Source organism: Microcebus murinus, chromosome 6, assembly GCF_040939455.1.
Source record: "Microcebus murinus isolate Inina chromosome 6, M.murinus_Inina_mat1.0, whole genome shotgun sequence".
Lineage (NCBI taxonomy): Eukaryota > Metazoa > Chordata > Mammalia > Primates > Cheirogaleidae > Microcebus > Microcebus murinus.
Genome location: NC_134109.1, coordinates 102,745,756 through 102,768,722, shown reverse-complemented (window position 1 = coordinate 102,768,722; position 22,967 = coordinate 102,745,756). Strand labels below are relative to the sequence as shown.

Sequence of the window (22,967 nt, the reverse complement as noted above, 5' to 3'; positions counted from 1 at the left end):
GGATTTCATTATAAACGGTGGCCCAGAGCCAATGCTGAAATGGGTTTGGCCCGGGTGCAGCGTGACTGCAAAACAAAATGGATTCCAAACATCTGGAAAAATGAAGAGAAGGGCAGAGTCGCTCGCGAGGCGCTGGCTCCAGCTGACGTGCGGGCACCTCCGTGTGCGCCGCAGAGCTGGCACTGGCGGGGGCGGGCGCAGCAGCCCCTGCCCCTCGGCAAACTCCCGGCCACGGGTGGCAAGAATAGGGACTGGATCCTCTAAACCCAAACCAGAGCTGCCCGAGAGAGTCAACGGGCAGACCAGGTAGGCCTATCATCAGGGCCAGGTTTTGACCAGTATCTAGAATTCTATAAAAAAGAAAATCATTTACTTTTTGAGCAAGAAAACTTTATTCCTTCATCACTACCCAAATCTCCTCCTCCCTTGCCTGATTCTCAGTTTGAATTTCCTCCCCTCTCAGGGTCACCAGTGTCCCTGGGTCAGAGAAGGAGCCACGGAGACGGGAGGGGACAGCGAGGTGAAGACTGAACTTCCTGGAGAGGGCCACGCTAAAGCCATCTGCGCGAAGTGGCGGCGGCGGCGGCAGTAGCCAAGAGGGCACAGGTCTAGGCTCGGCTTTCTCACTCATGAGGTGACTTCAGGCAAGCCCCTTTTCCCTCCCTAGGCCCTAGAGCTGTCATCGGTACAGCAGGGAGGACGCCACGGTCCCCACCCAGGGCTAAAGCAACCCCTGGATCCCCCAATGGCTTAATTCACCCGGCTCCAGCGGCACGGCACCCGGCAGAGTCACCCATTAGGTGAGGATAAAATGGAACGTGTGTGTCCACGGCGCCTGAGAAGCTGTTCTGAGCAAGCGAGCTCTGTTCTGCTGGGCCTCCCCCTCCAGTGCGGGCCGGCCCTCCCGCCCGCCCTCCAGGCTGCGGCCTCTCTCTGCTCCCCGACAGACAGACACGAGGGCCGGCCTCACTGGTCCCTGAGGGCCCCGCCCGCCCTGCCCTGCGAGCGGCCTGGAGCTGGGGCCCCGGGCAGGCAGCGGCGCACTGACCTGTACTCGGCGCCCCAGCCTTTCACGAAGCTCATGCGGATCGTGCACATCCGGGTCAGCTGGTACACGGCCTCGAAGCCCTGGTTGACGGACTGCGCCAGGAGGGCGGCGAACTCCTGATTGTTGAAGATCTTCAGGTTGCATCCTGTCAGACAGACAGAAACAGCGCCGTGGGGTGGAGGAGTGTACACGTCCGCTGCTCCCCTCCCGGCTGAGGCAGCCCCTGGGTCCCCCAGAATGGCTAATTCACTCGGCTCCAGTGGCACACGGCGGTGTCACGTGTTAGGTGCACGCTCCACACTCAGAGCCACCTGAGGGACAGGCCGACTCGGACCCTGCACTTGAACCCTTCAATGCGCCACCACCGGATCGGGAGACGTGGCTGACACACACGGGAGGGCAAGTCAAGGTCGTCCCGCGAGCTCTGGCTCCCGGAGCTGGGGGAGGTCTGCAGAGCGGCTCCTGAGAACAGGGACATGGCGTGCAGGGCTGGGCCTTGCCCGGCAACGGGGCCAGGAGACAGAGGGCAGGGGCCTCGCCAGGGTGCACGTGCTGGGTGGGGTCTGGCTGCCCAACTGGGACCGGGAGCCCCGGCTGCTGCACAGCAGGGAGTGAGAGCAGAGACAGGCCAGCTGAGAGGCCATCAGGCCTGCCATTCGAGCAGGCAGCCTGGCAGAGGGCCGGGGCCCATCCGCCCAGGCTCCTCTGACAAATCCGCCTCCCGCTGGGCGAGGAGGGAGCAAGAGATCTGGGCCACATTTTGGCCTCTGAGCACAAGGCTGGGTCGAGGTGACACTCACAGCGAAGTGGAGGTGTGCATCTAATTCTCCAGACAGTAAAACTAAAGACAGGCACAAATCAAGTTTAAAATAAACCTCCTATTTGAAGTCCTACTGCCTGAGTGCCAGGAATGTGTCAACCAGAAAAATAAAGACAAAAGCACATGCCGGAAATAACCAAAAGGTGAGCTGAGGTGACTCTCCTGAACGGGCCAGCCCTGGGCCGCTAATCTCGCCGTGTGACTCTGAGCTGGTCGCTTTCTTTGTGACCCCGCATCTCCTCTGTGAAAGGAGAGGCTGGCCTCGGAGGCCCTCACGGCTCTGCCGTCTGAGCTGACGAACACCACCAGAGCCAGCTCGGCCCTCGGCCCAAAGACCGGGTAGGGCTGGGGAGGGGAGTGGGCGCAACGCCAAGAATGCGACAGCGCTTCCTCTTCTCGCTCTCCCTGGGGGGAAGTGTGGGGTGAAGCCGCGCTGGGCCCAGCAGAGCCCAGAAGCAGAAGAGAGTCAGTCGTCCCAGGCTCCATCCTGGCTCAGCCCCTTCCTAGCTATGTGTCCTCAGGCAGGTGGCTTAAACTCCCTGAACTTGTCCCCTCAACGCGTCTCCTACTTACAGAGCCAGAGTAATGGGAGAGGGCCAAGTGAGACATAAGTGACAAATGTCCTCTGTGATGCAGCCACCAGGTGCTATGGGAGCAGGGTGCCCTGTCACCACGTCAGACTCTGCATTCTGAAATCTATCTTGCCCGTGGTTCAGCACTCCCCTGTTTTCTGCCACTCAGTGGGCAGGAAAACATGTGCCACAGGCCAATGTGCCTCAGTGGGCAGGAAAACATCCACCACACATGTGCCACAGGCACTGGGCTGACCCAGGCCACATGCTCTGCCAGCCAGTCACAGACCACGTTTTGCAGGCTGCGTGCTCGGTGGCCACATGCCACGGGAGAAGTGGGCTCCAGTTGGGCTTTCTGCCTTGCTTTCCAAAGCAAAGGGGCCTTGGGTCGGATCAGCCTCCTGCCTGATCGTGCTGTCCAGGCATGACCCTGTCCAAACCACCCTCCGGGCTCTGACCCACCCCTGCAGTTCAGCGTGCTTTCTCCCTGTCTGCGCTGCTCGCCGGAAGCTTGGTCCCCTCCCCCATATTAAACTCGGCTGTGGCTGTGTCTTGTTCACTTCGTAGGTCTATAAGGTCTGCATGGGCAGAGCAGGGCCCCATCCACCCCCGTCCCCCCACAGCATCTGGCACTGCGTCCTGCACGCTGTGTGTCTGTGCAATGCACGAGTGACGGAAAGAAGCCACACTGCCTGAGCATCTGTGCACACGAGCAACGGGCAGGTACCCACAGGTTCAAGGAAGATACGTTAGATGCTACATCTGCTCCCTGGAGGTTCAGGGAAAGCACAGTAAGGAAGCCCAATCCAATCAGCTCCAGGCTGACAGTGCAAACACCAATGAAAGCAAAGGTAAGAAAGATGGACTCTGTCTAGCATCCTGGGCATGCACTTGGGGGAAAGGACCTCAGGACAGGGGTGGGCGGCTTACCTGGTGGGATCTTGCAGACGGTGGCTGGGTGCCAGCCATAGCGCTGGTTACAGTTGGGAGACTGGACGAAAATAGCGCTGTCGCTGAGGCACTCGGCGAAGACCTCCCCTCCAATGTAGTAGAGCCGCACGCCTCTCCCTAGAGAGACTCAGGTTAGACGGGGCGCCCCCACCCCCACACGGTGGCCTGGGGCCAGCAGGCGGGGCTGCAGGGGGTGCTCGAGTGACTGGTTCTCTGCCACCTTCCCCAGCAGACAGACCTGGAGCCCGAGCCTAAAACTCAAGTAGGGGAAATCAGGGGCCATGCTGGGTTCCTGAAGCCAGTGGGGGCAGGTGATGGGAGAAAAGGGCACGGGGTACGTCTCGGTGACAGCCTCTGCCACTGGCTCACCACGCGGTGGAGTTACTCAGCCTCTGAGCCTCAGTTTGTCTACAAAGCGGGGACGATGATAATTGCGGTAAGTGCCTGGTGACTGTCAGCCGCTGCTGCTGCCACACCACGGCTATGTGGTCCCTTCCCGCTGCAGGACTCAGGGGCTGGGTCAGCAAACCCGCTGGGCTCCTCCCAAGGCAGCGGACGCCCAGAAGCCCTTGGCTGCAGGATGGCTCAACGCTACCTCCTGTACCTTTTTCCTCCCTCAACGTATTTTTCTAAAACATTCCATGGGTTTATATCATTTACTTTTCTTTCATCTCTTAAATCCACTCCAGATGGACAGAAATTATTTTTAAATTGGCTCTGCAATTCGAAGTTACGTAAACACTCTGACAATCGGCTCTCGGCTCAGCCAGGGATGCTCCTCCTCCTGCCTGGGAGCGTCTCCGTCCCATTCCTGGGGACGAGGCTCAGAGGGCAGGAAAGGGCCGGGTTTTACAGGCCCAGCGTCAACAGGGATGGAAACCAGCTGACCAACCTGTGCACCACTCGCTGTCCCCTGCCCTGCCCGCTTCCCACTACCGTCCCGTCCCCAGCCACTCCCCGGTTCTTCCGCTTTCAGCCCTGCAGGACTCGGTGTCACACACACGTGCAGGTGCAGGGGCTCAAGTCACGGGAGGGCGGCTGCATTATGTCCAGAGCAGGGGGAAGAGGTGCGGGTGGGAAGACCCAGACCAAAAATGTTTCCTTCGTTTCAGTCATTTTAAAAGAATTATTTTTTAAAATATAGAAAATGCTAGGCTCTGTGGCATATGCCCACAGTCCCAGCTACTTGGGAGGCTGAAGTGGGAGGATGGCTTGGCCCATGAGTTCAAGACCAGACTGGCCAATACGGCAAGACCCCATCTCTAAAAAAAAAAAAAAAATCAAACCAAATAAATACATACATAAAAACATAAAAGTACAAAGATAATAAGTCAAACCTGTGCTTGCCACCCAGGATTAGTATCTAGTATCTTTTTCAGAAAGGAAACGAGGAAGGACGGGTTTGGCAGTGAGGGGTGTCTGTCACTGCCTGTGTGGCCTCTGCAGGGCCGTTCCCCACCTCCCTGGGCAGCAGGTCATTGCCTGGGGAATGAACACACCTCAAACACACGGCCTCCGAACTTTTCTTTTCTTATTATAAAATCAATTCTCTCTTCAAATGAAGCCTTCCACGAGAGCCCAAGATAACGAACAAGTGAGTGTGGAGTTACTCTGGCTCACGTAGGGCCAGCCCCCGCCCCCCACCGCCGCTGCCCTGCCCAGCTCCCCGAGTTTGCGTGGGAGCCCCTGGCCAATCCTCTGGGCTCCAGGACGACGTCCGGACATGATAACTTTCTAAGCAAACCAAGGGATGCGTAACGCGGCCCTATCCTCCCTAAACTAACAGTGGTCTTTTGCACACGCTCTGGGTGCCAGCGGCAGAATGCTAACTGTAGCGGTGTCTGGGTAGTGGGCAATTCCTGCCTTTCTACCTTTCCTAAGTGTCTAATCACATATGAAAACCACAAAAGAGGACTGCCTGCTTAGCAGCCTATCTGTACTGCAAGAGTGTTTTTATTAAGAGAATTCTGCATGTTGCCTTTCTCCTACACTTCCCTTTCTTGTCCCTTTGAGTGGGAATGACCCAGCAACCTGAACCCTACTGTCTGGCCCTTACCCGGGCAACAGACACCCAGGGGCTGGCTGGGGCTCGCGTCCCTGCCCTGTTCCTATGGAGGCACGGCACTGCTACGGACGAAGGCAGGCGCTGGGCGGAGGCTGCGCGGGGGCCTGGGTGGGAGCAGGTGGGGGCCGTGGCCACCGCTTACCGATGTGCCTCCGAGTGAGCTCCACTGCTGCGTTCCTGTTGACGTTGGAGAGCAGCCCCAGGCAGAAGCGCTCCGAGTTGGAGGGGTCGGTGAAGCCGTCCACCGTCATGGACGGCTGTGAGGCGTGGAATGTCTCCCCGACGCGCTGGTTCAGCTCGTAGTAGGAGATGGAGCACCAGAAGGCCGGCTCGCAGTAGGTGACAGGCTGCAGGTCTGCAGACAGGGCAGGCCACCGGTCAGCGGGTCCCCGGGGCCCATGCTCCCTCAGTGGGGTCCCCCGGGATGCTCCGGGAGACTGTCTCCCCACTTCTCAGAGGGTCTTAGTAATCTGCTATCCCTGTGCCTTTTATTGTATAAAGCTTGTATGATCCAAGGGAGCAAGAAGCTCAGGTGTCTGTAGGAGCCCTGCAGACACGCTGTGTGCGTAAAGAGCCACTGAATTCGTTTGTTTTTAGCTCACAGAGCTGCCCTACCTGGCCGTGGCTGGATTGACGCAGTCTTCAAGGAGGGGCTGGGGAACCTGAAGAGGGCCTGGCACCAATGGCCACCCTCCCAGGGCCGGCCACCTCCCTGCACGCTCACCTCCCAGCCTCTCTACTGAGGCCCCCAGAGGAACCCACACTAATCTCTGTCCCCAAAAGGGCTTCCAGGTTTGGCCCTGCGAGGCCCTGGGCAAGCTCTGGGCTGCTGAGCAGCAGCCTAGTGGGCTCCGTGGTGCTCGGCGTCTATGGCCCACACGTGCTGGGCATCATCTGCAGACCGAGCCCAAGGCCACAGCTCTCGTCACAGAAGCTGGTTTCCACACTTGTCTGGACACAGGTGCCGGGTAACACACACACTCACCTAAAAAAATCTCTGTATCTGTCCCAGTGGTCCGGCTGCATAGTCTCAATCTGGGGCTCCTCAAAGCAAAACTGCCACCTTGTGAGGGCCAGCTCCCTCCCAGAGAGGACAGCAGCCTCCCTCACGAGACCCAGCTTTCCACAAGCATCTCCCAGGACACCCGCGCCCTTCTCTGGCACCAGCCACCCTGCCGTCCCGCTGCATGGCGCCCTGCCCGGGTCCGCAGCTCCTCCCAGGCCCTCGGAGCCCCCTGGCCATCGACACCACGGCCTCCCCGGACTGCCCAGCGCTGGCTGCACCGAGCCCTGGGCGAGAGCACCGCCCACCGCGCCCTGTTCCCCACCTATGTGAATCCCAACCCCTCGTCGAAGAATCAGGGAGTCTCCTCCTCGTTCTCACTCTTCCATCTCGAACCTCCGGCCTGGGCCACTCACTCTGGCTCTTTCTTTCATGTTCTTGGAGACGCCTGGTAACTTAGGGTGCGTCTTTGTGTGAGCGGGTGACGACGGGCGTCCTGACTATCCCACGCAACCGTGAGGTCCCAGGGCCCAGGCTGACACCTTCCCCCGTCGCTGTAGCCCTGGGCGCGGGGCTCTGCTGAGTGAGGAACAGGGCAGGCCCGCAGTGCCCGAGAACCCTGCCCACTGCGTGCTAGGTAGCTTCCAGGAGCGAGAGCCCACTGGGGACCTCTCTGCTCGCCAGAGCTTTGGAAGGTATGCAAAGTCCCAGAGGGGAAAATCAGAAGCTGTTCTGCCCACTGGGAGGGGCCTGGGTGCTCCCTGAAGGACAGAGTGGCCCTGATGTCCTTTGAGGGTCCAAGTACATTCCAGGTGACGAGAATGCTACCACACACAGAGGAGACACTGACCAACTGACACCCCTGCACTCAGCACACACCCAGAAAGTGTCAGCTGGAGGGTTAGGACACCCTAAGTCAGGTTCCTCAGCAACCTCGGCACTACTGACCTTTTGGGCCAGATGATTCTTTGTTTGTTGGTGGTGTGTGTGTGTGTGGGTCTGCACATTGCGGGCTGTTTAGCTGCGTCTTGGCCCCCACCCAACTAAATGCCAGAAGCCTGTTCCTGGATGCCAGCAGCATGGCCTCTGCCCGCTAGGTGCCAGTCGTATACATCCACCTCGCCCTCTCCGGTCGGAGCAATAAAAAACATCTGCAGACATCACCAGATGTCTTTGGGGGGGTGGCATTGAAAACCACTGCCCCAGATGTTTAACCAGGCCGTGGAGCACAAGCTTCAAGCTCATGATGAGTGCAGCCAACCCTGGCTCAGGCGCTGTGACGGGAGCACACAGCTAACTCTCTGAGCTCGGCTTGCACAGGGCCCTCCCCGGCGCCTGAGCGCTGAGATAACCCACATACACTGCAGGGCCCCAATGCGTGGTGTTGACAACAACATAACAACCCAGGTTCTAGGAACCTGAGCACAGCCTGGTCCCGTCGCCACCTCCATCTCAAGAGGGACAAAGAACCCTCGGCCCTTTCCTTTCCTCCCAGGGTGGAGTGATGGAGGCGAGGATGGAGGAGGGATCTAAGCTGCTCAACGGGGAAGGGAGGGCTGGCGGGGCGGAGGCCACTGTGGCCTGCGCCCTGGCCCTGAGGTTGGGCTGAGCTGCGTCAGCCACGTCCGGCTCTGGCTTCGCTCGATGCTCTTCAGCATTCCACTGAGATAAGCTATATTCTAAACAATGTGGTCACTAAAATGTGAGCTATGCTACTTTTGGAAACTTAAGGAAAAAAAAAACAAACCACCAAGAAATCCAAGTGCAATCCAAGCAGAGTGGTCAGGTGGCATGTCAGGGCTGCTAGCTACCTCTGCCCAGGCGAGGGCTCTGCTGATCTGTGTGTGACCTTGGGGATGTGATCTCCCTCTGTGGCCGCAGTGTCCTAGTCTGTACAATGGCTGCAGTGCACCAGAAGACATCTCAAGCTGCAGGTAGGTCACTGAGATCTGGCATAGGTCAGCCTGAGCAGGCAGCTCTGGCTGATCTGGGCTGGCCCTGGCTCACTCAGCAACGTGCGGAGCAGAATAGGGTCCTCACCCCCAAACCACAGAGCCCTGTCCAGCAGTCCCTGGGTTTAGCACAGGCAGAAGAGAGAGAGCTAGGCTCCCAGGAACAATGACACAGCTCGCCATTCAAAAAAAGAAAAGCCGACAGGCCACCCACTGTGTAACATGTGTGTGCCGGGGGACCATGCTCTGGGGAAGTAAGCACTTCAGAGGAGTCTAAGAATCAAAGAAGAGTTTGGGGTCCTGGACCAAGAGGCCCTCCCAAGTAGATCAGAGCCCTTATCCAAACACCACTGGACAGTGTTGTGGAAAACACTGGACACAAGGAGCCTGACATGTCATTAGGAAGATGCAGTTTGGGGAGCAAAGTCATCAGACTGCCGTTTCCCAGAGTGCTGTCTACAGGAGCTGCCCTGCACTCAGAAGCAGGACTGAGCTGCAGCAGCGCCCCGCCATGCTCGTTCTATCCTCTGCAAACAACTAGAAGCCTGCTCTGCCTTTCCCTACCCCCCAGCTCCCTCCCTCCTGTCAGCCCTCAGCTGCTGCTTCAAGGCCCCATGCAGAGGAGCAGACCAAAAAGTATGGTCCTCACCTCCGGGTTCTGCCTTCCATGGCACTTTTTAAAAAACTTGTATGTATGCCCTCATTTCTTTCCCACCAAAGGACTTATCCACACCATGGTTAGTACAAGAGAAATAAAAAGTCAGGACCTTAGAAAGGAAAAGGTTACAAATGGACTAACTATGAGGTTATAGCTACTAAAAGAGCACCCAACTTGGCTCTGAGCTTCCTAGGAGACAAGGCAAAAGGGCAATATAATATGCTACCCGGCTCTGGCTGGTGGATGGGCAATGCTTACTAGTTCCACAGGGAGAACAAGGCTTGTCTTGGCACTAAATCGTAAAAGAAATCTCTCAGGGTAGGTGTCAGCCCCTCCCTCACTCCCATCAAGCAATCCAGCCAGCCAGCCAGCCCTGGTTTCAAGAGTTTACCAACAAATACAGAACCAGTTTTATATAAGACTCCTCTGGGCGGTGACTATGCAGGCAGGAGTAAGGTGACACGTCCCAGAGGAGAGCAATTTTGCCCCTCCAGGCCAAGAACTCTGCACACCTACAGTGGCAGACGGTGGCTCATGCCCCAGGCCTTCCCTTCAAACATCCCTGCTCCCAGCCAGACTTCTGAGTCTGTGCTAATCTTTCTTCCCAGAGCAGAGGTGTTGGAGACACAGGAACCTTCAGCCTCAGCCGTTTCGTGTCCCCCGCTCTCCCCAGCGTGGTGGCAGCCAGACTTCTCGAGTGGCATGGGGCACTTAATCCACGGCTGGCTCCCTGCCAGCCTAACGCCCTGCCTGGCTTCAGTTTGGAGTCCTGTTCCAAGCTGGCATTGACTTTCTGTTTTGTTTAAGAAAAAGAAAACAGAATAAAACCCAGAAGGCCACACTTGGATTAAGGGATGCCTATTAAAAACCCATGCAAGAGATTCAAATCCGGTAAGGGAAAAGGTGAGGCGCAAGGGGGGAAATGAGCTTTCTACTGCGGATCCGAAGCAGGACGGGCGAGGGCCAGGAGGCTGCAGGGCTGAAGGTCAAAACATGGACGGGCTGGCCTGGCCTGCGCCCGCCCCTGCACGAGGCGGCTCTACCTCCACCTAGGAGATGCCTCGCTCCAATTCCCACGTCCCTCACGCTGCCACGCGGCTTCTAGGTCCTGGCTGTTCCCTCTGCTGGGCCAGCCCTTCCTTCTCATCCGCGGGGACCCAGCCTTTAAAGCCCAGCTCATGAGGCTGTGAAACATTCCCTCACCGCCTCCCTGCAGGATCAGCCTCGGCTACCTGTGTCCCTGAGTCTCCCCGCGCCCGGGCCAGCTGTGCCCCCAGCACCCGGGGTACTAATTCCAACCCACTTCTCTGAGGATCACGGCCACACACCGCGCTGCACATAGAACCCCATGCTCTTTTAGCTGGTGGCAATTTACTGCAACCGAAAACAGTGGCAAAGTCGGAGCCGGACGCTCAAGAGTGTGAGGGCACAGCTGGCATCTCACTTCTGGCCAGCACGTCGCCTGCCGTGATTTCACAAGCTCGTGGAAGATTGCAGCAGGAGCTGGCCTAGAAAAAGGCTTGTGCAGCGGCATGAAGACACCTAGGACCAGGTTGGGCCTGCGCCCGGGACCCCTGTCCTGGCAGGAGAGGCAGGTGTGTTCTGCCCGAAGCACTCTGGGAAACCATCACCTCCTTAAACTCCAGCTCAACCCGCCCCCAGGGCACTCCCTGGTGCCTCATTTTCCTCTGCCAAGGCCCCTCCCCTCCCTGGATGCCTCACTCTAAAGCAGGGAACAACTTACTCACCGGCAGGAGCCAGCTCGTTACCTTTTTCCTCGCTCGCTGCCTCCTCCTTCCCCTCCATCTGCCCCAATCCTCCTGACTTCAATGCTTCGGAAATTCCCGGTGACTCACCCAGCACGATGTGTAATAACAGGAACGTCACCTGCTCACATCCCCTTCCCTGCAAACAAAGGTCTCAGGGGCTCCGAGAACCCGCCTCGGGCAGGATGCTGAGCTGGGCCTCACTCACGCGTGCGGTTCCTGCCCCAGTCACCACCCCTGACCAGAAGAAGTGGCTTTACTATGGCAGGAGACCCAACCCTCCCCAGACCCGAGCCCTGGGGCCAAGCCCTGGAGTGGGGAGGAAATGAAAAAAGAAACTCGATGTTCTATGCTTTATTCCTTTTTGTACAATAATTTCGTAATAATCTCTTTTAAAAGAAATAAGCAGACGTCCTGAGATGTCCCCATCGTTTCGCAGGGAGAGCTCGCTGTGTGCCTATCTCCATCCTACATTTGGGGACCCACTGGCCGTGAAGAACTGCAAGGGCTGCCGCTGCAGCTGCCTCCGCTTGCCTACCTTTTATTCGCTCTCCAGCCCACTGCCACCCGATGTCGCCCCCACCTCTCCCTGCAAACCGCTCTCCAAAGACTGTCACTGAACCCCCGATGCCAAACGTAAGGCCTCTTCCTGAATCTCATGCTGCGTCTCTGCAGAACCTGGTCACTGCCCTGTCCCTCTGGGCCTCCCTCCCCTCTGGCTGCCATGGTCCCATCATTTCCCTGACCTGGGCCTTCCTGAGGAAGTCCCCCTGAGCATGTCCCTGGCCCTCTTTTCTCCTGGAGCGGGGTCCTCCTCCACTGGATTCATTTGCCCCACAACTTCAGCCGAGCCTCTCGTGGGTTTCCAGAGTGAGATCTGTGGCTGGCGGGTGGGATGGCAGAGAGGCACTGGGACAGTGATTAGCTCTGGGGAGGAATGCTGGACCAGACAGGCCTCCTTCCTGCAGGCCTCTCAGAAGTGTCACATGCATGTCCCTTAGGGGCTGCAGGAGGGGCCACAGCAGGCTTTCCAAACTCACCCCATCACAAAGCCCTTCCTCCCATCCCACTATGGGAAAGGTGTCACACATGCTAATGATTTTCAAGTCTGTACCTCCTCTCTGGCCATTTCCTGACTTTTTCTGGCTGCTTCCTGGACACAGGTGAGCATGGCATGGGGTGAACCACCTGTGGGTTCACTGGTTCCACCTCCTGGGTGCTCCGCCTCGGTTAAGAGGCCCCCCTGCCATCCTAATTAAAGCTGGCCCTAAACCCTGCTAATTCCGGCCCATGAGCCCCTCTCAAATGTGCTCTCCCAGCCCTGCACCACTCCTTAAAAGTATCCATCTCAGTCTCCTCTGTAGAAACAGCTGCCTAAGTTGATTTGTTTGTTTGTTTGCCTCCAATAATTTCCCCACACAGTGGCCAGATTAATCTTTATAAAGCTGTCACCAAATACCACCCCCATTCAAAACCCACCGCCAACTGTATTCTGCAGGCAAGAGGGTGCTAAGCTTGACACTCGGGCTCCCTTCTCAGGGCCCCACCAGCCCTTTCGGCCCCCTTTCCCCTTATCCCTCCTGACAGCCAACCCACTGCGATGCCAGCTGTCCTCGGACCACACACTGCCCTTTCCCCCGCAGCGTCCTTCCCTCCTTCCCGGCCTCACGGCGTCCCACCTGTGCCCCAAGGCCCCAGTCACACGTGCACTGCCTCTCCTGCGCGCCCCACCCTCCCCACGCGTGCGCCTTGGCCCGCGCCGTTCCTCCTCCTCCATGCTTGCTCCCCGGCACGGGGCACAGCGCATCAAAGGGGGACACGGACACCTCCGGCCTCACCCCTGCCTGCCAGTGCCTAGGTGCCCTCCCCAGCCTTGCCCCCCCAGCAGCCGTGGATGAACAACAGAGGAGACACCGGCCAGCCTGGATGCCTGTCCCCACTGGAATGGGGACACATGCCCTCCCCTGAACCCTCAGAGCACTTTATCTGCACCTACGTCTTATTTTGTGACTATTTCGAGCCCTCCCTTATTGATTCCAACAGGTCACAGCACCTCGATGGCAGGGGTGTGACTCCCCTTCAAATCCCCGGCCTGGACTGGCAGGCGGTGACTGTGCAGGGACCTTCTGGGGAATGAATGCGTGACGAAGAGACGGCGAGCAGGCAGGGCCCCCACCCGGGGGCTGCAACCTAGCGTCTGTTTCCACCAAGTTTATCAATCCCATGCTTGACCTTGGTTCTTCCAAGTGAGACGGAGGGGACAGCTGGTCTAAATGGCCCCGCCAGGCAGGTGTGTCGGGCGGTGACAGCATGCTCTGGATGGGGAGGGTCTCAGTTCAAAGCTAGCTTCTCCGTCTACCCGCTGTGTGATCTGGGACAAGTGAGTTACCCAGTCTGTTCCTTGGTTTCCTAATGTGTCAAATAAACATCTCAGTGCTTCTGCTGTATAAAGAAAGTCACGGACACTGGGCTGACACACACGAAGCACCGTGAATAACAGTCAATAGTAAATTCTCAAGAAATGTTTGCCACCGTCTTCACCATCAACTCGTGCCCTTCCAGTTACAACGCTGGGGTCCCTGCAATCTACTGGGCGAGGATGAGGCCCACGGGGCTGAATGGTGAGGGGGTGCGGGCCTGCCAGGCAGAGAGGAAGCCGGGCCTGTGGGCGCCGGTGTCTCCCCATGAATCCTACCCCTGACTCGCCAGCTGACGCGTCCCCGATTCAGACCTTCCCGGCAGAGGTGTAACTAGGCCAGTGCAGAGCAGCGCGGCTCTCTGCTCTCGGCTGGCCGGGCTTGGGGTGGCCCTTCCTTTGCAAGAAATGACCTAAGAATTCTCAACTCTCGGACAGGCAGCCTGAGGCCGGGGCAGTAGGGAGGGAGAACCGCATCACCACGGGGCTCTGCCTCGGGTCCGAGCTCAAGAACCATCCTACCATCCCAGTCTCCACAATCTAGAGAGTGACTCTAACAAATTACCGCCCGGGGCGACTTTCCATCTGAACTACGGGGTCCGCCCGCAGCAGCCACCCCCAAGCTGGCCCGTGACCACTGTGGTTTCCAAGGCAAGTGTCTGCTCTGAAGTCTGTCCACTACAAGTGCTGCCTTGGCCACGGTAGGGTACGACGGCTCAGAAAATAAATCTAGACCAGCCAATCTCAGAAGCTGAAAGCCCACAGTCAAGTTCACGATCACAGCCTTTAATTTCTCAAGTGATATTAACACAGCTTCTAGCCTTTGGAGTTTGTTTTTAATAACGCGGTCCTTTCGTACCAGGAATGTGGCCTTCCCTCTGCAGAGCCCAACGCTCACAGTGATAGAATTCTACGAAGATGTTAAAACAGATCACCCCAAGTCACATCTCACACCGCCCGCAGGTCAGCCCTCTTTAGAGGGTTTTCAAGCATCTCCCAATATTTCAAATGATGAGTTTCTTCCCCTAATCCTATCGGTCAACGTCTGGAAACAGATGGGGCCCCAAAGCGAGTCCAATCCACTTTGATTAACCAAGCTTGGATATTAACCATTTCTTTTCCTGAGCTGCAAATTAAGCCTCAGTAAGAACAGCCGTAACAAAATCAAACTCACGTTTTCTAAAACTACCAGAGCAGAACATGAAAAATTCCCCTCGATAACAACTAAATGGATATTTCATTTGTTTGCAGCCCTGCGGCAGGCTCCATGCCAAAGCCACGAGGACTCCCACGAAGTCTCCCCTCCGGGTGGAGAAGCGAAGGACACCCCCGCGGTTGGAAGACTGGACCCAACAACCGATGGATGTTGTAGAAAGGATGGTCCGGCCACTCCAGAACATCACGAGATAACGCAAAATCACAAACAAGGCATCTAAATATGGAAACGTGTTTACAAAATAATGTAAAGAGAAAAAAGAATGAGAAAACTGACGTGCACTATGATCTCAACAGCACGGCATGAATTTATGTGCCAGATCCACAAAAATCAGAAAGACCATGAGGAAACAAAGGCAGTTGTGCTGGGGTGGTGGGATTATAGGCACATTGCTTTTTTTTCCCCCAAAATGTCTTACTCAGGCAAAATTTAAATTAAGTGTATCTGAAACAAGTCTGTTAAATGTCAGGGGCTGGAGTCTGCATGGCTGCCCGTGGCTTCGCACCAAACCGCACACGTACGCTCAGCTGACCGCAGGCCTTCATCTCCTGGGCATGAGGTTTGGGGGATTTTCATTCACTCACGTCTAGCTGCCCCCCAGGGGAAATACAAACCCGGCACATGGCTGCCTTTCCTGCCACCACTGTTCTCAGGTTTCCCTGTTCTGGGGTGACCTCAGCAACACGTAACCAGAAACCTGACGGGCCGAGCTGAGCTACGTGGATGCTGGTAGGGTCAAGGCAGAGCCTCACCTTCGAGGCCGCCTTCCCACACTGGCCATCGGCCAGGCTGCAGGGAGAGGGGGTTCCAGTCACGGGGACAAGGAGATACTCACCCAAGTTATTGTGTGCTGGGGACATCGGGTTCGGGGATAGGTTTGGAGAGCCTGCAAAGCAAAACACAACTGTGAGAGCGAGACCTCATACAGATTCTTGGCCGGGAGAACCTAATTACTGAACACTCACATCAAGGTGGAATAGCTGAACACAGCAGGAAGGAAGCCCTGGACAGAGTTTCCAGGTCCCAGGAGAAGGCCTAACCCCATGCCCTTGCCCAAAGTTTCCTCCCTGGGCCCCAGGTTCCCCATGTGTGGAGTGGGGACTGAGTGGATGATCTCAGAGGTCTCTTAAAACAACATGGTTTTTATGATCCTAACCAAGAGTCCCAACACAGGCTGCTGAGTTCCCAGCTGTAACAGGTGACAACTCTTTTCTTTAGCTTACACCACCTGCCCTGTTCCCTATGCTCCCGGGAACGTGAGAGGGCTAAGGAATACCCTCTTCCCAGTGGGTCCAAGTCCCAGGCAGCGGAAGGCCAGCCCGCGGCCCCAGGTGTGACATCACCAGTCACTGCTCTCAATCAGATGCCGTAGTGGCTCAGGTGCCTGGAAAGACTGATTTCAGGAAACCCACAAACCTGCCTCGGACATCCTGCAACTCGCCAAGCAGACTGACATGTTATGCGAGACGTGATAGTGCACGTGGGAAGCAGTCCAAATCTACCCAAGTCTTACTGTTATCTTTCTCCACCTCTCACCCCCAGAAAAAAGAAAAAACCCACATGGCATCAGCCTTCAAAAGCAACCAGCGGCTGCTTTTCCACAGAGCAGCTTCCTGCTGGTCCCTCCTTTGTTCCTCTATCACGGAGGCCACAGAGTTATTTATTAACCGCCCTGTGGGGCCTGGCTCCACCCTCTGAAATCCACCAGGCCTGGGGCTGGGCCCTGCATCTGGCCCCAAGCGTAGGCTGCCCTGAGCTGTTCCTGGGGGTCTTTTATTCTGCCCCGACCCAGCTGTAGCCTCCTTGAGGGCAAGGGATGAGCCCCGGATGTCTCCTTCTCCCCGTGGCCCCTAAGCCAAAGCAGGAGGTGGAACAGTCACTGGAAGGACAGAGCTACAGAATCAGCCACGGGCTCCAGACACGCCACCACGTAACCGCTACGTGACTCTGGCAAAGTCGTTTAACCTCTTTGAGCCTTAATTGTTTTCCGCAGATATAAAATGGGGATAATATCTCATACGGTGCGACATGTAAAAATTAAATGAGATCGTGCCCAGAGAAATGCTTACGCCTTGACGGGCACACAGTCGGCACTCGATGAATGTCTGTTCCCTATTTTGTGGCGCCTGAATCATGGCAGCCTAGGAGGGTGGAGGGACCTTCCCCTGGTCTGACAGGGCATGTGTGCCTGTGAGGAGAGACACAGGGCTCAACAGGGAGACCCTCTGGCCTTCTGACACCTCAGCTGGCAGGGACACCCAGCCCACGAGCAACTGGACTGGGACCCCGGCAGGCAGCGTGGAGTGAAGAACGGAGAACAGGAGAGCCCCACACGTGGGTCCTCAAAGCCCAGTCTCCGTCAGATAGATCACCGAGGTTCACAGCAGGGCCCTGCAGGCACACGCAACGGGGGAGAGGAAGCAGGGAGAGGGAACAGAGGAAAGCAGGGCAGAAGGGGAGAGGAGGGAGAAGAACCCAGAGCCGCGAGAGTGGACACGAGGCTGTTCTTCCCACATACAGCCCCTGCACTCTGGCCTGTGATCATTTAGGACAGTGATCACCCTGCAGCTACGGAGAGCAGCAAGGAGGGGGGAGAGCAGGGTGAGAAGCAGCAGCAGCTGGAGAGATGCCGCCCGGCCGGCCCACCTCCCGTGCCAGCGTTTCATAGCTGCACGCTTGCAGCGGTCGCTTGGCACCCGACACAGGAAGACCTGCAACGCATTCCAGCTGGGTTCACGCTGCCAGCCACTCCTCCGGGTGGGTGTGTTTCAGGGGCTGTGCTCAGCCCAAAAGTGCCACCTCGCTGGGGCGAGATTTCAGCAACTACATTTACAACGTGCATGCGCGTCTCTTTCGTTCTGCTTTCAGGAACTGCACAATCTCATCTGGGCGGGGTGCAAGGGCAGGTGGCCCCACTGTGTCTAGCGGCTGTGCGCGAGGCACACCCGCCATCGCCGGAATGAACATCTGCTCGGCCCCCGGCCCTCTCCCCGCCCAGCCACACAAGGCAGTGCGTGTTCTATGTGGCAGCTGGGGCTCAATTCAAGAAGCTGCTGGTCTGGAGCCAATTTGGTCCCGTAACAAGTGACTTGGGAAACATCTGGAGACGTGGCAGGAGAGAACTAGGCCCGGTCCCTCATGGCAGGATCACATTTGGTCACCACACAAAAACAGTGGCTTCAGGGGTCTCCTCCGGCCATCGGAAAAGGCCTTACCTCCATTCATGCTCCCTTGCCTCCCACCTGAGGATCTCAGGTGATCGAGCCCACCCTCCACCCCACTGCCAGAAATCTCACGGGGGCACAGGCCTTGCTTACAGCCTGCAGTGGCTCCCTCCCCATCAAGCCCAGCTAAATGCCAAGGGGTCCGCCTGGCTTGAAGGTCCACCACGCTTGGCCTCCTAGCTCTCCCCCTCCTGGAGAGAGAGTGTGCGCCAGCCACACGGAGCTCCCCGGGCTGGACTCCAGCCGCACTGCCCCTGGAATGCCCCAGGCTCTCCTGCCCACACCCCCATGACTCTCCCTGGCACACCCTTTGCCCACCTGTTGGCCTGGCCAACACCTACACAGCTCCAAGACTCAATCAGGAACAACCGACACCGCAAGGTACTGCTCCTCCCACACTGGGTGAGGGGCCCTGCTCTGTGCCCCTGACGCCAGGTGGCATCTTCCATCAGGGCAGGTGTGGGACGGCACAGCAACTGCTGCCATCTCACCAATCTCCCCTGTCATCTGTGCCTGGCTCGGGCCCTCTTCTACGCCTAGTACCTGGCAGGGATTGCTCTGTAAATAAATAACGACAGACAGACAGAAGGGAGGGAGGGAGGGAGCAAGGGGGTAAAGAGGAAAGTGCAGAAGGGACGGACAGGCCAGTCAGAGTGCACCCCGCGTGGCTGACCTGCATCCATGCTGTGGTTCATCTGGTGGTCGCTGGTTTCTCCATCTTCACTCAGGTAGCCAGGGGGTGGGGTCTCTGGGAAGCAGAAGGAAGGTGGTCCATTAAAAGGCCTCCAAGCCTTGGCCTGGAGATACCTTTTGCAAACACATCGCACATTCACGCCACCATGCCAGCACTGGAGCTCCGGCCTCTGCTGTCTTCACACCTGTCAACCTCCAGCACCCCACCTGGACTGAAACTGCCTGTGTTCACACCAGACCAGCTCCCGAGTCTGAAAGGCCCGCTCCTGAAGTCACTGCCAGGCTCACTTCTTGTCCTCCAAGGTCTGAGCTGAGCCCCACCCCTCCAGGGAAGCTCTGGACTTGCTTCAGCCTCACCCATCTCCGTCTTCCGAAGAGCTGCCTCCACACTTTGGCCCCTACTGTCCTCTCCTGTGTTGTCACTATCTGTAGTCTTGGGGGGGATGTGTCTTAGCTCCCCAGTTACGCTGCAAGTTCAACAATGGCACAGACTGTGTAATCTACTTCTCTGAAACCCTCCCAGGCCCTGACTTAGCCCACTGAGGTTGCATATTTGAATAGGGAGTAGACGACTTATTCCTTAGAGACCGGGGTTACCTGCAAAGATCTCAAAGGGCTGGAAATCAGGTCTCCCCTTAACGCTCTGACCCGAGCACACAGGCCTGTAGCCAACCTCAGCACAGTCCACTAACCCAAGGTGAAAGCCATGTCTGAATCAGAACGATCTCAGAGGAATGCAGCAGGATTGCTGCCCCAGCAAGCAAAAGCAGTGACTAGCCCAAGTGCTGCCAAGCACAACTTTCCTGGACCGGGAGAGTGCTGGTGATTCACACATTATTTGCATGTAAATGAGGGGCCTCAGAAAACATCCGCAGCAGTGGTGTCCCTGAGCCCCTTTCTCCCAGAGCAGTGAAAGCTCAAAGTCAGCCTCAACTCCCACCCAGGATGCAGCCCCTGCCAGGGTCCTAAGGCCAGACTTGGTTACAGGGCCAGTTTTCTGCACCCACGGCTACCCAGCCCTCCGCTCTGTGCCCACTAGGGCCCCCCTCAATCCTGCCTCTGCAGCCCCCAGCGGGTCGCGGACCCTGCCTGAACGCCAGCACCAGCCGCAAGGGCGGGGAGAGAAACACAGTGTTGCTATTTCCGCTTCCAAGATAAATGACTGCACCAAGGCCGGGCGGAAGGGTCACGCTGCTCCTCTGTGCCAAGAAAAGCATCATTAGTGAGTGGGGAGCTGAGGCCACGGGTCCTCTCCCAACAGGGATGTGGTTCTGCGTCTGGGGCCCTCGGCCAGTGCTGTGCGCAGAGAGGGCGTGACAGGGGCCTGCTGAGGGGGGCAGAGAGCGGAGCGTAGGACTGATGTCGGGGCTGGCCACCACCCCAGCCTCCCAGGGCAGCCTGCGCTGCCCACGTGCGTACCTGGAATATTGCTCTGGGGCTCGATGCCCGCAGGGAAGTTAGTGTTTTCGGGGATGGAATGGCTGTAGTCGTCCAGCGGGGGGAACTCGGCCGGGATCTCTGTGTGGCGTGGCACCAACACAGGAGGTAGAACTGTCCGGGGGAGACAGAGCAGAGGTGGCTCAGGTCGATGCCAGGCTGGCCCCAAAGCCCCTGCACCCCCAGTGTAGCGGAGACCCTCCCAGGGTGGGGTGATGACCCGCAGGTGGCTCCTGACCGGCCGGCAGGCCAGGCGGCGTACCTGGAGTCTCTACTCGCTGGTAGTGGTAGGGATTCACACAGACCTCGTCCTTCTTCATGTTGAAGGCGAACTCACACAGCTCCATGGCCCGCAGCTCATGGTGGCTGTGCAGGTCGGGCCACCGCCACAGGCGGCAGTAGATGACATGAGGGAGCCCCTTCCGATGGGACACCTGAAGCCGGCCGTCCAGGGACCTGTGGGACAAGGAGGGACAAACAGAGATGGGTGGGTTTGGCTTGTCTCTGACAGCTCCCGGCGAGACTGCGATTGCTGGCAGATGCTCAGAGAGCCGCTGACTGCCAGTGTGACCCTAGAAGTGGAAAACAGAGGCCCACCGAGGAAGGCGAGGCCCCCACAACTAGCAGAGTGGCCTTGGAGAGCCCCCAACCCCTACAGCTCCGTGGGCAGCAGGGCTCCGTGCAAAAGGACCTGCACCTGAATCGCGCTTGAAAAAGAGCCGCTCGTCTGATCCCTACTTGGGTGAAGCGTGGAGAGCTCAGGACCGAGCAGGGCAAGGAGAGCTCTTTAGGCGCAGATGCGAGAGCCACAGTGATTGGAGGAAGGGTGACAAAGTGCACAGGCTGTGATTACTAACCTGGTCCTTCCCTCACATATTAGAAAGTAAATAAAACTCTCCCATTTAGCTGTTATTTGTGGTGAAGCAAAGAGGGAAGGAGGGAAAGGACAGGAAATTTCAAATGGTAAAATCCTACACTGCGGACCTCTCAGGGTTCCGCCAGCTCTTGGGCTGTTTGCAGGCTGGCCCAGGTGACAGCGCCCGCAACGCTCTCCCGGTTCTGAGACTTCGGCGCGAGGGCCCACGGGACGCGCACGGGGCAGGACAGAGCAGAGCCTCGGCCTCCAGCCAGGCTCTGTGGGCCACGTCCCCAGCCTGGCTGGGACACACACCTGCAAATGGCTCGTGCCTGACTCTGCGCAGACACTGTCTTCTGCGGTGAGCTGTGGCGCTCCCGCCTCTCAGGCCAAGGCCACGTGTGGTCCCTGACCAGCAGCCGTGGCCCAGGGAAGCACAGTGCAAATCTGGACGCTCAGAGCCTCCCCCGCCTACGGAATGAGAAGCTCCCTCTCTATGAAATCTCCAGGTGAGCTGCACGGTGACAGCTGGGGAGGAGCTCAGGAGCCACAAAGCGCTGTCAGCTGAGAGCAGAGGTGGGAGCCAGGCGGTTTCCAAAGGGACGTGAGATTTCAGAAGGTGTCTGGTATTAGACAGGTGAGGAGGCTTCTTTTACACGAAATCCTTATTTAGCACATATTTTATGAGCACTTAACTGCGTGTGGCACAAAGAACGCAGTGGTGAGGAAAGAGACCTCACAGTGACAACAGACCAGCAGAGTGGTCCCTGCTCCCACGAAGCTCCCAGTCCAGTGGACAGGACCCACATTAAGCCAATAATCCCAGAAAGCTACAGTCACGGACCATGAAAGCGTATCCTGAGTACAGAGAACCCCACAGGGGTCTAGGACTGTGCCATCTCACTTTGCCAAAGGCTTGGACAAGGCCTCCTGAGGAGATGGTGGCTGACCTGACAGACTACCCAGGCAAAGGGGTACAGAGAAGGGCATTTCCAGCAGAGGGAAGAGCATGTGCAAAGGCCCTGCAAAGGAGTGCAAGAGGGCTGGTGCAAGATGAGGCAGGGGAGGCAGGCGGGGCTGACTCTGCAGGGCCTTGGAGGCTACAAGAAAGGGTTCTGTCTTTTTTTCCAAAAGCAAGAAGTAGCCTCTGGGATGTTTAAGTGGGGTATGCATATATGTGAGAGAGACAGGCTGGTGACAACTCTGGCTGCATGCGAACCAGGAGGCTCCCTGTTTGGAGGCGGTACTGCTCCTTCTGCAAGGGGGCCCATCCTAGGACCCCACCAGGCAGTGGCACGATTCTGCCATTAGCTGGGGAGGCCGACGGCGAGACACTTGCAAGCCCTCCTCTCTGCCCCGTGACCGAGGGCACGCATTTGTTGGAATAGACAGACTCTGTGGGCACTCTGGGGGAGGCTCGCCAGATGTACGAGAGAGAGGGAAACGGAGGGATCCAATCAGACTCTCCACGCCCCTGGCCTGGGAACAGGGAAGGACAGACAAAGGTCAGAGCTGGGCTTGGTCACAGGAACTGACCCGGAGTGCTGACTAAGGGCATCTGGAAGGATGTAATTACCTTCCTCCCAAGGGGCGCCGTTCCAAGGAACCCCTGCAGCCGAAAAACAGCAATTACCAGGCAGAACAAGAGAGGCCATCCTGGGACTCGTCCCTGAGGTACAGAAGACAGACCGGCAGGGGCACAGTCAAGAGACCGGGGGCGAGAAGTGGTTTTACTCTCACAGCTGTGGGGTGTCTAGGACGCTCAGCTGTCCCATCTGTAAAATGGGGACCTCATGAAGCTCTGGCATCCTTTTGAGCATTTTGTGAAGCTCCAACAAGCGGCCATTACTGTCCTACGTCGCATCACCCCTCCCAAGCCCCGCCCGGGACAAGCGAAGTGAGCCGGAGAGAAAGGGAGAGTGGGAAGTGGTGACAGAGAACTATTCAGCTGCTCTCGTCCTCTAGCAAAGCCACCGCGCGCCCACAGATTAGGGAAGTGGCCACGTTTGCTCTTCAGTGTTTGACAGAAACCCCAACACAGGGCCGGCTGGACGTCGTAGCTGCCTCTGCAGGGGCAGGCGGTGGAGAAAAGCTCAGGCCGGCAGCGAGGAGAGAACGGGGCCATGGATGGAAGCCCCGCCTGGGGGATGCAAAGTGGTGGGCCTTTTGCTATAAAAAAAAATAATATGAATTATTTTGATAATAATTAACATAGTAACTGCCATGTGAGTTGTATTTAACTCATGCTAATTTTGAGTCTGGGACCTCATAAATCATATGTAACTCACAG

General features: G+C 57.4%; 1 protein-coding gene across 1 annotated transcript in view; it reads right to left on the bottom strand.

The window, feature by feature from the left end:
- SMAD3 (SMAD family member 3) overlaps nt 1-22,967 on the bottom strand; it is a 114,803-nt gene that overhangs the window by 6,202 nt on the left and 85,634 nt on the right. Inside the window, exons 2-8 of the mRNA XM_012740758.3 lie at nt 20,084-20,277; nt 19,804-19,935; nt 18,365-18,439; nt 15,303-15,353; nt 5,599-5,811; nt 3,371-3,508; nt 1,049-1,193 (exon numbers count right to left, since the gene is read on the bottom strand). Coding sequence (XP_012596212.1) covers nt 1,049-1,193; nt 3,371-3,508; nt 5,599-5,811; nt 15,303-15,353; nt 18,365-18,439; nt 19,804-19,935; nt 20,084-20,277 — 948 coding nt within the window. The remainder of the gene's footprint in view (nt 1-1,048; nt 1,194-3,370; nt 3,509-5,598; nt 5,812-15,302; nt 15,354-18,364; nt 18,440-19,803; nt 19,936-20,083; nt 20,278-22,967) is intronic.